Genomic DNA, 16,612 nt, shown 5'->3' on the forward strand with positions numbered 1-16,612 from the left:
TTGGATTTAGTTGCCTAAAAAGTTCAATCAAATCTATTACTTCCAGGCAACCTCTGAAACACAAAATATGCAAAGAATACAGCTGTAGTTGGGGAGAGGCTTGAGCTTCAGTGCTTCTGTGAGCTCTGCTGCGAGGCTGGACTTTCCATGCAGGCTTCTGACCATCTCTTTGTGTAGACCTCAGATGGCAGAATGCTCCTTTTGTCGTTTTTCCTTAGGTTTCTTGACCTTTATTTCACTTGGTTTTTTTTGCTTGCTAAAGTAGTGATGACAAAAGGAGGTTGTTTTGCTTTTTCTTAACATGTCAGCTTAAGATTTGTAGCAAACCTCTAATGCCGTCCCATATGTAATAAGTAGCATGAGGGATATAATGGAGGAAATGGAGGAAAAACAGGTGAGTGAGTTGGCCATGTAATGGAATAAAGAATACCAATTCAGATATTCTGCAGGTAGGTAGTACAAGGGTTAAGAGCACTAAATTTGGAATAAAGAAGAGGTGAGTTCAAATCCTGCCTATATATGTGTGACCCTGGGCAGGTCACCTTTCAGCCTTAGCCCTACTCACCTATAAAATGAGAATAATAACAGCACCTGGGACTATTGTGAGGATCAAATAAAATGATCTTTGTAAAGCACCTAATGCACAATAGATACTCTATAAATATTAGCTATTATTACATTCCCTTCATGTCTTTATGTCTACAATTTGGATAACTACAACTAAATGAATAGTGGGGTATCTCCTTTTAACTAGGGGGGGATAGGCTCACTTCGGGTATTAGTAACTGAGAGAACGATTGTAAGGGATTGCTTTGTCCTCCCCTTGTTCTTTTTATTTTCAGGAGAAATATTTGCTCTCACTCTTCTGGTATCTAGATGCTTCCGGCTTCATGTCTGCTCTGCATAATTTTAACCTGTTCTGCCCTGCTCTGACTTTTGACATCACAATACTGTTAAATTCATGTGCCCACCGTTTCAGCTCATTGAAAGGGAAGGATTCATTTGACTCTCGAGTTCATTTTCCATCTGTCCTTTCCCTGTTGAATAGTATGGGCTTTCTGATACTCGTGGCTTTTAGAACCAGTTCTAAAATGCTTTTTCAGTCTTGCTCACTTATTCTCCTCCTAATGGAAAAAAAATAGAAAGGAGGAAAAAAATTCCAGTGTGATTCCTTGAGTTTAGTATCAAACCCCTTGGTAATCTCCTTGAATCAAGAAAAGGTTTCCTTGGCAACCATGATTCTATTCAAGTCTCTCACCTATACAGAATCACAGAATGCTACCTCTTCTCTCTGTATCAATGCTGATAGGGTTTTGTTTTTTTTTTTTTTTTTTGTCTGATGAATTGTGCAGCTTCTATAATTTTTTTTAAACTTGGCTTTCGCCTAGAGGCTTCATAACAAGGCCAGATTCTTTTTCTTCATAAACATTTTAAAATCCATTTAACACAACAGAACTATTTAAAGAGGAAGATGTAGTTATCTCCTCATGTGGTATCAATGATTAATAAGAATAGATTGTAGCAGGGGAACAGATGAAAATGTACAAGCAAGGGAAGAAATATTAATTTTCCATGCAATTTGAAATAAGCAGAAGCAGTAGATTATATAGCTATAGGATTAGAGCTCTAGCCACAATACATAGGGATCTAAGACTGTTTCTTAACTTCAGACCTTGAAGAAGGAAATGTCTTGCCTGGAATATACAGTCTCTCACTTCTGCAAATTCACACAATCCCTAGCTTTTTTCAACGGTCAGCTCAAATATCATGTCATCCAGGAGTCCTGTCATGATCACCCTCCCCCAAACTGCTGGTGCCTTCTGTGTGTATATGAATAAGCATGCATATGTATGTGTATATATATGAATATATATATAATGTGTGTGTGTATGTACATATATTGCATCTATACTTGGGCCCTGAGCATGTACACATGTGCATGTGCATATATGCATCCATGTACACACATTTGCTGATCTGTGTTCATTTTGTTTCCCCAAATAGAATATATTCTCCTTGAGGCAAGAACAACTTCATTTTTTTCTTTCTAGCCCCAGCACCTAGCATAGCTGGGCACATAGTAGGCATTAATAAATTCTTTTTCAACGATCAAATGACTCCATAGAATAATATAACAGAATGTGCATAATAGGCTGGGATTCAGGAGACAGTGACAGACTCTACTTTGTCACTAATTTGCTGCAAGACCTTCATTATCTTTAGCACTGTGGACCTCAGTTTCCTCCATAAAATAGGGAGATAATATCAAATGATCACTCAGGTTCCTTCCAACTTTAACATCCCATAATATTCTAATGTAAAGCAAAACCTCTTCAGATTTTGACAGTTTTGCCCATTGAAAAGGACAAAAAACAAAGATAAATGTGAGACCTGCATATTTGGAAGGAAAAAAATTCACTAAAAAGTAGCTCACAGAAACAAGAAACTTTCACTCCCTTCCTTTCTCCCTCCTTCCCTCCTTCTGTCTCTGTCTCTCTCTTTGTCTCTGTCTCTCTCTGTCTGTCTGCCTGTCTCTCTCCCCCTCTTCCTTCCCCTCTTCCTCCCCTTCCCTCCCTTTCTTCCTCCTCCCCCTCTCCTCTTCCTCTTCCCCTTCTTCCTCTCCCTTTCTCCCCTCTCCCTCTCCATTTCTTCTCTCCTTTCTTCCTTTCCCTCTCCCTCTCCCTCCTTTCTCCCTCCCCTCTCCCTCTCCCTCTTCTCCCTTTCCCTTTCCTTCTCCCTCTTCCTCCCTTTCCCCTTCTCCCTTCCCCTTCTCTCCTGTGTGTACTAGTGAGAAAGTGTGCCCCAAGTTTATGAACAGTTAATTTTTTTCTTTGTCTTTTTTTAAATCATTGTTTTAATTAAAATGAAAGGATTTTTTTTTTTAATCATATAGGATGCACTCTTGGAATGGGAAGAGGGAAAAATACAACAGGAAATTTGGTGATTAAAAATAAAACCAAAAGACCAATAAAAAAACTTTTTTTAGTAGAGTTAGTGGAGTCAGCAGAGTTAGTGGAGTCAACACAGAAAGTAGCTGAAAACTAACTTTAAGTTCACTTAATTTTCAACTCTTTTTTTTTAAAAACTTGAATCTCACCTTTTATGTGCCCATAATTTATTCAAATAGCAGTGCACTAAATTGTTGTATGCATTCACATGGCTACAAAGCAGATTGGATAAAGCTGGTCCCATTACATAATCATGCTTCGCTGAGCTGATTTGGAGGAATAAATCAGATAAGATGCCTTAACGCTGACATTGTTGCCCAAAAGGTCATTGAATAATTGCCAGAGACCAGACATGTTCCCTATATCAGCAGAGGCTTTTTAGAGAGCTTGCTGCACTTCCCTGTTCTGGTACAAAGTGAATTCAGGTCATGCCTTCAATATAGAGTGGTTGAAGTAAGTGGTACCATCCCTTAAGGTAGCCAAAGTAAGTAGGAGGATCCAGTTGGAGAGTCTTATCAGCAAATACAGTATTAAGAGCATTGGACTTGGAATCAAAAGAACAAGTTATAATTTACTAGCTATGTGATCAAGGCCATCTATGTAAGCTTTCTATGAATTGTTTTTCATCTAAAAATAGGAATAGTAATACTTTTACTCTCTTTCTCAAGATTATTGAGAAAACACATTATGAACATTAAAATACCAAATTCTAATGACTATTTTTTATGATGAACAATTAATTGAAGGAACTGAGTCTGTGTTGTCTGAAGAAGAGAAGGAAGGAAGGAGAAAAGAAGAAAGGAAAAAAGGGAGAAAAAAAGAAAGAGAATGTATAAAAAAGAGGAAGAAAAGAATGAATCAATGAAAAAAACATTTCATAAGTGCTTACTATGTGCCAAAGTGCTGGGAATATAAAGAGAAAAACAAGACAATGCTTACTCTCAGCTTGCTCACGCTCTGAAGTGAGAAATATACTATATAAACTTTTTTTCTGCACTGCTACAGAGTGCAGAAATAAGCTGTAAAGAGACAGATTTCAATGAACTATAAGAAATGATTTTCTGTTCACTAAAACTATGGAAAAGCTCAGACAGAGAAATGGCATGGTGAATAGAGTTCCAGGACTGAAATCAGAGACTCGTCTTCCAGTTCAAATCCAGCCTCAGGCACTTATTAGCTGTGTGACCCTGAACAAGTCACTTAACCCTCTTTGCCTCTGTGTCCATATCTGCAAAATGAGATGGAGATGGAAATAGCAAACCACGCCAGTATCTTTGCCAGGAAAATTCCAAATGGGATCGTGGAGAGTTGGAATGACTGAAAAATGGCTGAACAACCTCCATGAAAAGGTCATTTAATGAAGTAAAGGAGGTCCTTATTTCTACAGAAATAGAATGAACATCTACCTGGGAAGTAGTGGAAGGGGATTCTGCAGGGTCAAGAAGCTGGATAGCAACATAATTTTAGAGTCTAAAGAGACTGAGAGTTTAGTCCAAAGACATCACTGCTCAAAGTTTGGAAGTGTAACCCAAAATCATACAGCTAATAATTGGCAAAACCAGAATTTTGGCCTGGGTCCTTTGATCCCCCAAACCATTGCTCTTTTGATTTTATTATAGTGATAATCTCTGATGTCCTTTTCAACTGTAAGGTTCCGAGATAGTAGATTTTATTCAAGTTCACTTGATTTCAGTAGTAGCACTGGGACAAGGACTAAAATTCATGATTCCCCAAGCCGGGAAAGGAGCAGAGAGGACCATTAGAAAATTCCTGCCTTCCCTAGTGAACATGCAACATCCACCAGACCATAGTCTAAAAGGATTACTGGCCAGTAACTACAGAAGCCTTAAGTTATGGGATTTTGCTACATGGCAGATATTCCATGTTAGCTTCTTTCATAAAAGACTAGTCATAAACTTGTACCTCACTGTTGGCTAAATATCATTCCCAAATGATTTATTCTGCCCAGCTTTATAGACTAACAGTCAAAGTTGTGTTGTAGTATTATATAGAAGCTTAAAATCAAAGGAAGGAAGGGGAGTAATAGCTGAAGCATGGAGCTCATGCTGGCAATGGAATTGTGGAGATGATTCTAAATGGCATTTAAATAAAATAAAAGTTAAATAAAATAAAAACCCTCTTCCTATGTTTTTTAGTTAGCTCACTCACCCTGCTTTGCATTTATGTTGATAGGTTTAGGAGAGGAGAGTTTCTGAGAAGGTTGTTGAGCATGGCCACCATCTTATTACAACTTTCACAATCTTTAGGGGTAACGTGTGTGTGTGTGTGTGTGTGTGTATAAAGACATTCCTACTAGTTACCACTGTAGTTCTTGAACTCCCAAAAGTTTATTCTACAGTTATATAAATCGAGCAATTAGAACATTGACTCTTAAACATGAAACTTTTTTTAAATGAGAAAATAACAGGGAGAATATTATTGATATAGTCAATAAAAAATAAAATCAAAAATAACAAAATATAACCATCCATCCATAAGCCTGGGAGGCGGTCTTCTTTCTATTCATGCAAAAATTGTCTATAGGAAAGAGTGGACACACACAGAAATCTAGCCATAAGCCACGTGAACAGAGCACAACTCTGATCTGCAAGTCCTCATCCTGTAGTCCCCTCCTGAGCTTTTTTCTTCCTGCTGGACCGAGTCGCTTCGTGTTACTCTGGAGCTGCAGAAGTAGCATTAAGCTCAGATCCTTTAAGTCTGAAATCTGCCAACAGACGCCAGTCTTTTCTCTCTGGCCCATAAGGGGGTTTCCCCTTTCCAAGGGTAAAATGGACAAAACCTTGAGGGACTCTCCTTTTCTCAAGCTGCAGTGTTCTCAGGTAGTATGGTCCCTCCACTGCCTGATCCATTTTCTCCAATCATTTCTTAACAAAACAGTGCATTGGTTCAGCTTGCTGTAAAGCAGATACAAAGCCTTTCCTTCTGCTCCTCCTCCCTCTGGAGTCGGAGGGCAAAGCAGGAAGCCGCTGAGAGCCTTTCCCTCCCTCAGTGGGCAGTAAGCTTCACACAGGAGGAAGATTCTGCTTTTTCCCCATCTTTTTTTCCCCATCAGAGTCTAGCCAGTAGAGAACCCCTTCCCAGTACCCAGCAGATCCAAGTACCTGCTTGACTTGATTCAATTCCATTAGTGGGCTCTGCCCAAAGCACCGCCTCTTACCTTCCTATTCTCCTTCATTCTGCTTCTCTCAAACACCGTGGGAAAGGGGTGAGGGCGAATCTCTGCTATCTGTCTCCTCTTCTATAGCTTCTAATGCCTCAAATTAGGGCTTCCTCCTGACTACTGACCCTTCTCTAACTCATACTGGAAAAAAAAAGAACAAAATTCACAGTTCAGTCAGGCATAATGCAAACAAATATATAATTTTCTCAATATCCTCCAACAATTTTATAATTTAGTTTCTCAACTATATCCCTCACTGGAAAGAGTAATAAATGAACTGATGGCCAACATACACAGAAGTCATTCCTCCCTATCCCCACAGCCTCCCATATTAAATAGTAGTTATGTCATTGATCTGCTTCTGTTGAGGTCTAGATTTGGGGTACCTAAATGAAATTAGGGTTTAGTTGAGGTCTAGTGGCAGGTTTGGGGTACAGGGAGTCAAACAGAGCTCCCCTGCAACCCCCTTGGATTCGGCACAAGGATACGGTGGTAAATGAGGTCTAGTAGCGGCACAAGTTCCCAATAAAAGGATTTATTGGCCCAAAAGCTAGATTGACAAAAGAGGTTTATTATTGAGTCTAGAAGTAGGAGATAGGTGAAGGTAGAGACAAGGAGGGCACTGGACAAAGGGTCCAGTGGACAGAGGGTCCTCACATGGCTGGCATGTTTGGAATCTCTGTAAAGAGGGGTTCCCAGCGTGGCCCTTTTATACTAGGAGACTTAGCTCAAGGGGCTTTTGGGTGTAGTCCTAAAGTTGGCTCAGATCCGGATGGGACTGGGACAGGTCCAGATCTTCTATTGGAATTCAAAGGGACCAGGATTTGTGAGTTAAAGGGTAATTTACATTATTAACTAGGAGGGGGTGGGAATCTAGAAAGGAATCTTTCCCACATCATTCCCCCCTCAAGCAGTTGGAACTTAAATTCATTTAAGGAAAAAGACATGGGGCAAAGTCTGTTATTGTGACAGAATTGAAGATTTTCCAAGTTCAGGGGTCCCTTCTTCATCCCTTCCTCAAGCCGTCACCTCCAAAGGCATGTGGGAAAAGGGGCGCTGATCTCCTCTTAACTGCTTCGAGCTGGCAAGGATCGTAGGGATTTGGGGGTTCATGCCAGGAGGTGAGGTATGAGGTGTGGGATTTGGGGATGGCAGCAGGGCATCTAAGGGGTGTTTGTCCCGGTCAGTTGTTCCCAGTCAGTTGGTTCCATGTATTCCAGGCTGAAGGGCAGTTGAGAATCCAAAGTTTGAAGCCCAGATCTTGGGAGCAGGTTAAAACCGGGGTGTCATCCAGGGTGGAGATGCAGCAGGAAATGCATCAGGTCCCTTCTGTGGGCTGCCTATAAGAATGCTGATGGCCCATCTAACAAGGAGAAGTAGGAGAAAATACTGGGAGCAAAAGATTATTTGTCAATAGTAAAAGTGTTAAGTAGCCTGGAGTTTAGCCCTTTCACTCCTAATTTCCAGGAAAGTTAATTTCTCCTGAGGTTGGTATTAAAGGGTGTGGACTAAGAAGTCAGGGTAGGCAGGAGGCCTTGATATCTAGTCAAGATAAGAATGCAACTTAAGCTCTTAGAAATCTTTTAACTGTGCTGCCTTTCTTTAAAAAGAGTTGGTTTCTCAATAAGCAAAGATCCTGAACCTTCGCCTCCCCCCCCCACTTTCCCCATTCTTATGGGGGAGGGGTAGAAGGGGTCAGAGGGAATATAAAGTATCTCAGCACTGCCAACCCAGTTTACCGGCCCCTGAGGTGTTGGGATTGTCCTGGGATAAAAGGGGAAACAGGGCCAGACCCCAATTCCCTACCTGGGAGCAGGATGCTGGGGACCAATTCAGCCCCTGTGGTGTGATGCAGTTTCTCCAATGTTCCTCCCGCTTGAACTCAGGACAGAGACTGGGGTCTCCTCGGACAGTTTCCAGGGCACCTACAGGCCTAAGCTGGGAGAAATTTGTATTTAAGAGGCGCTTCTGCTTCTGCTTCACTCCGAGTGTTTTTTTTAGGAGGCAGAAGTTGCCCTGAGAAGAAAAGAGCTGAGAGTCTCAGGTTGGAGGTAAAGGGAAACCAACAAACAGCTATTGGCAGCAGAGTGGAAGAAACATCAAATTTTGGACCCAGAAAAAGTTGAGGAGGTGGGTGGGTCCTAGGTTTCATTAGGTTGAGTTTTTCAGCTTTAAAAGAGACAAGTGTGCTGGGTGTGTTTTGGCTCTCCGCTTTTGCTTGGGGGCACAAGTGTTAATCAGTCCCAGTATTAGAAAGAAAAAAAGCACCTTAAAGGATGGACTTGTCTGGAGAGAGATTGGAATTCAGCTAATCTATTCAGAATTCAGGTGTTGAGATTAAGGCATTTTTCTCAAGCCCAGTGTTTCTCTGCATTGAGACAGCTTAAAATCTCCAGGGATGGGGGAGGGAAGCCAATTCATTGCAAAACCCGAAGACTTCCCCATTCTATAACGTAACCTTCATAGACGTCTCTAGAAGGTGTCACAAAGGGCCTCCTAGAAGGTCGTTTGCCAAAGAAAAACCAGGATTTCGTCCCTACAACGTCTCGTAGGCGACTAATTTCCTCAAGACTCCAGGAGTCTGCCAGCAAGTTCAAATTAGCCCGGGACTTTGAGCTGCCCCCCGTTATAGAAGGGTGATGTGGTGGGCTTGCCTCAGTGGAAACCTCCTAAGAGGGCCATCATCAAGGTAGCGGAGAAGTGTGCTAGGAGTGGGTGTGGTGTAGGAGTGGGTGTGATCTCCATTTCAATAGCTCCTCACTTAACTCTAGACAGTTATGCATATTCTATAGCCCCCGGGTTCCCTGAGCCATAGTGTCTCAAGGAATGGGGGAGGGAAAACAGGGTCCAAGTCTAGAGAGCTTGAGAAAAGCACCGACAGGAAAGACAGACTTCTTTCCTAAAGGCGTTCACGGAATTCTTAAATGGCTTCATTTTCTCCCATTAACTCATTTCTTGCTGCAGTCAAGGAATGAGGGGAGAAAAGAAAAAAAAAAAAAAAGCCATCTTCTAAAGAATTTCATTTGCCTCAGCCTGATTTTATTCCCCAGCCATCATTCCAAAGGTCTTTCTTGAAGCTACAACCTGGCCAGGGTTGGAGCCCAGAAAAAAACCTTTTAATTGTTGGCAGGGACATAGAACGCCAATCCAGAAAATAGAACAGAGTGTGCTAAGAGCAAAAGGTTTTGGGACTGAGAAAATTAGGAGCAAGAGTTCCCACCTATAAGGTTAGGTAGGAAAGTGAGAGAGACAGACCTAGCCTGGTTTACCGAGGTTATCTTTCCACAAGCAGCAGAGAAAAGGTTTTAAGTAGTGCCCTGAGGCTAAGAAAAAAAACTGAGAGCAGTTTAAAATCCCCTGTCTTTGTAGACAGCCTCCATGCAAAAGCATAATTCTGAGGCTTCTACAGTTAAAAGACTGTGCTGGGAGGGGCATTGCTCTAACACAGGATGACCAAATCAGGGAAAGCAAGTCCCATTTAAAATTTATGGGCTGAGCATGCTTCCCAAGGGCTGGAAGCTGCAGCTTTAGGAGCCAGGTAGTAAGGGTCTGGGAGGGGCACGGCTCACTTGTCCAGATTGCCAGCAAAGTTCTGTTTTAAAAGTTTAAAACTTTTCCAGAGATTTGAGAAGATTAAGATTGAGTCTCCAATCTCCCCACTGTACAGTAACCCCAAGAAGGGGACAGGATGGGAGCATTTAAACGGCAGGTTGCCAAGCCACATGGGAGAGTCTGAAACAGGCCTCAAGTTCTACATTCCCCACTCCATGGAAGAGGGGGAGGAAAGGCCGGAGCGAGGGTGGGGGAGAAAGAAATGCCATCTTACCCAGCGTGGTGAGTACCGAATGGCGAGGGCTCCTCTGGCAACTCCGCTTAGGAACTTGAGGGCGGGACAGCTCATCTAAACCCCCAAATCTTGCTGGGAGAGCAAGACCTGAAGGAGAGAACGCTCAACCCTGTCCAGGGATCAGCAGCCGTGGGCAGAGACATTCTCCAAACTCACCCCAATTCAGTGACCTTTCTCCTCGTGGCTAGAGCCTGACCATTAGAGACTCCATTGCATTTAACAGTGGATACGGTGGTAAATGAGGTCTAGCAGCGGCACAAGTTCCCAATAAAAGCATTTATTAGCCCAAGAGCTAGATTGATAAAAGAGGTTTATTATTGAGTTTAGAAGTAGGAGATAGGTGAAGGTAGAGATAAGGAGGGCACTGGACAGAAGGTCCAGTGGACAGAGGGTCCTCACATGGCTGGCATGTTTGGAATCTCTGCAAAGAGGGGTTCCCAGCGTGGCCCTTTTATACTAGGAGACTTAGCTCAAGGGGCTTTTTGGTGTATCCCCAAAGTTGGCTCATATCCGGGTGGGGCTGGGACAGGTCCGGATCTTCTATTGGAATTTAAAGGGACCAGGATTTGTGAGTCAAAGGGTAATTTACATTATTAACTAGGAGGGGGTGGGAATCTAGAAAGGAATCTTTCCCACATCACTTCCAAATAGGTTGTCTTGAGGTATTTATCTGCAGACCAATTTTCTCTCAGGTCCTCAGAATAGTCTCAAGCTACTTTTCTAACTCTCATCTTTTTTTTTTTTTTTTTTTTTTTTCTGCTTCCTGACAGCAACTAAATGATTAGGGGCCCATAAATGAAAGGGGGTAGTACTTTACATGGGAATAATGTGAATTGACTGAAATGAGATGGCCATCAGTGAACAGGGAAATCCTGGATAGTGATTCAATGTAGATGAAGTGCCTGGAGAGACCTGATAAAAGAACACAGATGCTATAGAGGGAAGCCTAGTATTTTGGGCAGTCTTGGGGGAGTTCTTCTTGGGAGAAAGGAGTTGGATGATGGTGTATCATGCAAGGAAAATAAAAACCAATGCTCGATGAAAGGTTAGCACAGTCTGAGGAGAATTTAATTTTCATCTTCCGCTTCCACTAACTCATCAAAGGAATCCTCACGGACTGTCAGGTTGGCATCTGCTGATCTCACCGCTAGTCTTATATAAAGCAAGTGTCTCTTTTGGACTAACAAGCCAGAGTCCTTAACATAAGTGAGTGGTTCTCTGCCTTTGAATTTAAAGATGAAAGTTTAAGCTTTAAATTGAATTCAATATTTATAACTAGGGTGGAAGATGGATTTGAAATATTTGTATTTTTTTCTTTTTCTATACTTTTTTGACCAAAGAAAATCTTAGAAAAACATGAAGGACAAAAATGGTAGTCCCTATTCTAGAGGTATTAAAACAAGGGCAAGACTTTAACCAACATATAATGCTGCCCTCATTCGCTATTCAAAAAACACAATGGTTGGAGGCAGGATAAAGAAAATAATTTGCCTTAAGTTTGAAGCATATGAATGCATGGATAAAAGAATGCAATGAATGAAAATGCATTCATCAAGTACTTGTTATTTGCAGAGCACTGAAGATAAAAAAGCAGAACTGTCCTGTTCTTTGGGGTTTGTTCTTTGTTCAATTGTTTGAGTAATGTCCAATTCCCCGGGACCGCATTTGGATTTCCTTGACAGGTACTGGAATGGTTTTCCATTTCCTTCTCCAACTCATTTTACTGATGAGGAAACTCGGGCAGAGTCCCACAGCTAGGAAGTGTCTGAGGCCAGTGCTCCATCTATTGGGTCACCTAGCTGCTCAGCTCTTTGGGATGCTCAATCTGTACTAGGTGAAGAAAACACGTATAGAAGATTTTAGCTATCCAGTGGGATGGAAAGGACCAGTAAGTGTTAGGATGCACTAGCAAAGCAGGCAGCAATGCAGCTTCTTTAATGTTTTTTAAGTTGATAAAACCACATCTAGTTCTCATGTTGAACCATTTGGATAGTGCCAAGGATTTGGTGGTGAGAACTTTCTTTTCCAGATGTTCAGTAATTGGTGTTTTAGATCAATGTCTCTCAGACTTTTGTTCTCAGTATCTTTGTATTAATAGAAATTATTGAGGATCTGTCCAAAGTTTTTGTTTATGTGGATTACACTTATAGATATCATATTAAAAATAAAAACTAATTTTGAATTTGTACACCCTCTGAAAAAGTATCAGAGACCCCCCAGAATTCTCTGAACCACATTTTGAGAACCACTACTTTAGTTGAGGAGTGTGTGTGTTAGGGGGTGGAAGTGTAGATAAAAGGGAGAGAAAAGTTAATGCTGTTAACAATCATAAAATTGCCACAATACTTTGCTGCTTTTAAAGGTAAATTAAATACCAAATCTAAATGTTTTTGCAAGCATCAAAAATCATTTAATTTGTCTGCACACCATGTGTTTGCATGTATAAGATATTCATGGACTTTTCTGACTTATGAATATCTTAGCGACCTTTTTCCTTGGCTCTTCGGGAGTGAGAAACATTCCTCAAGCCCACTATGCTGATTTCTGGACATTGCACATACAAGAACAGCCAACTGGGAATCCAGGGAACTGGTTTCTAGTGACAGCTCTGCAATTATTTCCATGTATTGTTTGAGCAGATCTTTAAAATGAATTTGATCAAAGAGATTTGAGGGCATATTTGAGAACCTATGATATGAAATAATTGGCTTAATAGAATTTGTCCCTGGATTATATATAGAGAAAATAGTTATGTAGAAGAGACTTGAATATAATAAGAATTCAGAGATGGTTTGAAGAACTGAGAAGAGATTTAATCATTCTTCTAAAATAAAGAAATTTGTGATTAAGAACTACTTATCTAACATCTTCCAGGACTACTAATTTCTGAATTAAAGGAATTTTTATTACTTAAGAAAATTGCATAGTCCTAGTTCTTTGAAAATATCTACATTGAGTACCATTTTTGTACCATTAGACTTAAGGTCAATTGGACCATCTCTTTTTTCCTATTCATTTAGGAATGAACCCGATGGACCTTGTACTACTTTGTTGCCTACTTTATTATTATTAACGATAATGATATCAAACAGCAAAATGCTGCTTGCCTTGCCTTGGCATTCAAAGCCTTTCCAGCCTTATTTCATACTATTTCCCTCATGAACTCTGTGTCATAACCGAACCGGATTACAATCTACTCCTAGAGTTGACTCTCCACACTCTGACTCTTTTCATGCAAACAAACTGATCCCATGCCTGGATTATTGCTATCTCATTGTATTTTTTTTTTTGGAAAGGTCATCTCAGGAGGCCACTTATGTAAAGCCTCATCTGATTCCTCTATTAGTTTTCTAACCTCAACAATTTTTCTAGTCCTATACTCTTTTAATATATATTAAAGTCATTTACCCTTATTTCCCTCCGTTTGCCCATTTGTAAAATGGGGATAATAGTAAAACTATTTCACAGAGGTTGCTATGAGGATAAATGAGATTTATCAAAGGATCTCACAAACATTAAAACACTGTAGAAATGCTAGTTCTTATTGTTATCCATATTGTACCTCCTCTTCTCCTACTTCCAAGGTAGGCTTGAGAACAGAGTTCTTTGTTTTTGTTATTTCCATCCATAGCACTATGCCCCAGATTCTGTTGCTACTTAGATAATGTCTTTTCAATTTAACAGATACCATGTTTAGCAAATATTAAAAAACTACTCTAGTATGAATATGATAGTTTAATGGATGAGAAAGTTTTGCTTAGTGTTACAATCTTGCTTAATCCACTAATTATTGATATATAAAGATACTAGTCCAAAATGAATTCTGAAGAACATTTTTACAGGTGATTGCACATTGCCATACCTCAAATATTTTCTTATTGTTTTTTTGGGTATATAACAATAGTATTTATGTTTTATTTTTATGCCTTTTAATCTTTTCTTACCCTTTTAATTGTTTTTAGAATTGACATGAATTAAAAGTTACAATTCTAATGCATTGGAATTTTTCTAATTTCTCTGGTTATTTTTTCAGGGGTCCAGTACCAACTCCATTATCAGCCATCACTAATCTTGACAGAATTTCACCTACAAGGGTGTGGGCTAAAACTATATTTAGTGAGGATAGTTACCTTACTCCTCCACCTTGCTTTTCTGAAGGAATCAGGTAAGCAGAAATGTTTTCTTGGAGGAAATAAGATGCCTTCTCCATGCTATTAATAATGATTACACTTTTGACTAGTTTGGAGATTTAACATGATTAAATCATATAAGAGGCAGTCTAGCATAGTAATAAGAGAACTTTATTTGGAGTCAAAAGACCTGAATACATTCAATGTTTGTATTCTTCCTTTGCCTGTTCTTTTATTTATTTTATTTGTGTATGTATATACTAAAGAGAACCAGAGAAACCCATGTCTTCAAGTGTCTGTAAACAAATGCACTAAGTATAAGTACTAAGCAGAATGAACTGGATGGAAATCCTAAAGTAAGGGAATATATTTTACTTGCTAATTGTCACTGAAACTTGGTGGGATATGGGACTCATGACTAACATGGATGTAGGAGGGTTTTTTTTTTTTTTAACTTAAAAGGAATAGAATAAAAGGGAGGAAGGGAAATAGTATTATTTGGAACTATGGCCAAAGGGCTATTAAAGTATGCATATCATTTGATTAAACTGTGTCACTAAGTTTGTATCACAAAGAAATCATAAAAAAGGGAAAAGGACCCATATTTATAAAAATATTTGTATTGGCTCTTTTTATGATGACAAGAAACTAGAAACTGAGTGGATGTCAAACTATTGGGGAATAAGTGAATAAATTATGGCATATGAATGTAATAGATTATTACTGTTGTATTAAGAAATGAGCAGACTGATTTCAGAAAAGCCTGGAAGGATTTTCATGAACTGAAGCTGAGTGAAGTGAGAACGAAGAGAACATTGTAACCAGTAACAGCAAGATTGTATGATAATCAACTATAATGATCAAATGATAGATTTAACTCTTCTCAGCAATAGTGATCCAAGACAATTTTAATAGACTTGGGATAGAAAATATCATCCTCATCCAGAGAGAGAATTATGGAGTTTGAATGTGGATCAGGACATTATTTTTACCTTTTTGTTTGCTTTTTCTTTCTTGTGGGTCCTCCCCCTTTTTTTTTCTGATTTTTCTTGCACAACATGACAAATACGGAAATATGTTTAAAAGGATTGTATATGTTAAACCCATATTAGATTGCTTGCAGTCTTGGGAAGCGGGGAAGTAAGGAGGAAGGGGAAAAATTTGGAACATAAAATCTTACAAAAATGAATGTTGAAAACTATTTACATGTATTTGGGAAAAAAAATGCTATTGAGAAAAAATAAAGAAATGAAAAGCAGGATGTTTTTAGTAAAATCTGGTAGATTTCCCCAGTAGAACCTGGGGAATGTTATACAGAGTAACAGCAAGATCATGTGGTGATTAGCTATGTGCCTGCTATTCCCTGCAATGATTCAAGACAATTCCAAAAGATTTATGGTGAAAAATGCTATCCACCTTTAGGAAAGAACTGGAAGAATCTGAATGCAGATCAAAGAAGACTCTTTTAAAACTTTATTTCTTTTTCTTTTTTTTTCTGTCATATGGTTAATATAGAAAAGTTGACATGATTGCACATCTATAATATATCAAATTGCTTGCCCCCTCCCAAGGAGAATGGAAGAAAAGAAGTGAAAGGAAAAAAATAGAACTCAAAATATTTAAAAGCAAATGTTAAAAATTATTTTTACATATGCTGATAGGATATGATGAAAAGTCCTAGATCTGGAATTAGAAGACCTAATTTTAAGTTTTGGCCACCTGGCTAAAGGGATTGACCCCATCTAGGCCTAAGTTAACTGATCTTGAAAATTGAGTTGGTTGAACTAATTGATTTTTAGCTGTGGATATAACTCTGGAAGGGATGTTAGACATTATTTGGCTCAATGCCTTCCTTTAATAGATGAAGACTTATAGTGATTTAAAGGTTTTGTCCAAGTTCACAAACCTGTCATTGAAGGATCTTGGTAAATGGGAAATTTTCAAAGAATCCGAACAAGGCAAGTGTCCCAATCTCCCCCAGAAGGGATAAGTCATAAATTGTAGATCCATGAGTTTGTCCATTTCTGACAAATTTCAAAAATATTAAGGAGAACGTTTGTGAGCACTTAGAAAGAGAAGCCATGATTACTAAAAGGCAATGTAGCTTGTTCAAAGACAAATTTTGCCAGTCTAATACATTTCCTTCTTTTAATAGTGTAATTAGACTGGCAGATCAAGAAATGTTGGAGACATAGACTCTGTTAGTCTAACCAGATTATCATGTGTGCTTCTGGACAGCTTGGAAAGAAATGGGAATAAATGCACATAGAAAATGCCATTATATAAACTTGGGGACTGATTAAATGAATAGAAGGAGAAAGGGCACTGGAAAGGAAAGTGATTTTTTTCTTTTTTTGAATCAAAAGACTTAGTTGAAATTGTACTTTTGTGACTATAAACTATATGTCCTTCAGAAAGACATTTAACCTCCAGACCTTAAATTCCCCATCTGTAAAATGAAGGGGTTGGACTAGCTAGCAAATAATGTCTCCTCTAGTTTTATACT

At 39.3% G+C, this 16,612-nt stretch overlaps 1 protein-coding gene across 3 annotated transcripts in view; it reads left to right on the forward strand.

Moving 5' to 3' along the window:
• LRGUK (leucine rich repeats and guanylate kinase domain containing) overlaps nucleotides 1-16,612 on the forward strand; it is a 143,399-nt gene that overhangs the window by 93,618 nt on the left and 33,169 nt on the right. For all 3 annotated transcript variants that reach the window (XM_031939086.1, XM_031939087.1, XM_031939085.1), the window contains exon 18: nucleotides 14,010-14,141. In XM_031939086.1, the coding sequence (XP_031794946.1) occupies nucleotides 14,010-14,141 (132 nt within the window). Of the gene's footprint in view, nucleotides 1-14,009; nucleotides 14,142-16,612 lie in introns of those variants that run through there.

The sequence above is a fragment of the Sarcophilus harrisii genome, chromosome 5 (assembly GCF_902635505.1).
Source record: "Sarcophilus harrisii chromosome 5, mSarHar1.11, whole genome shotgun sequence".
In the NCBI taxonomy this organism is placed as follows: domain Eukaryota; kingdom Metazoa; phylum Chordata; class Mammalia; order Dasyuromorphia; family Dasyuridae; genus Sarcophilus; species Sarcophilus harrisii.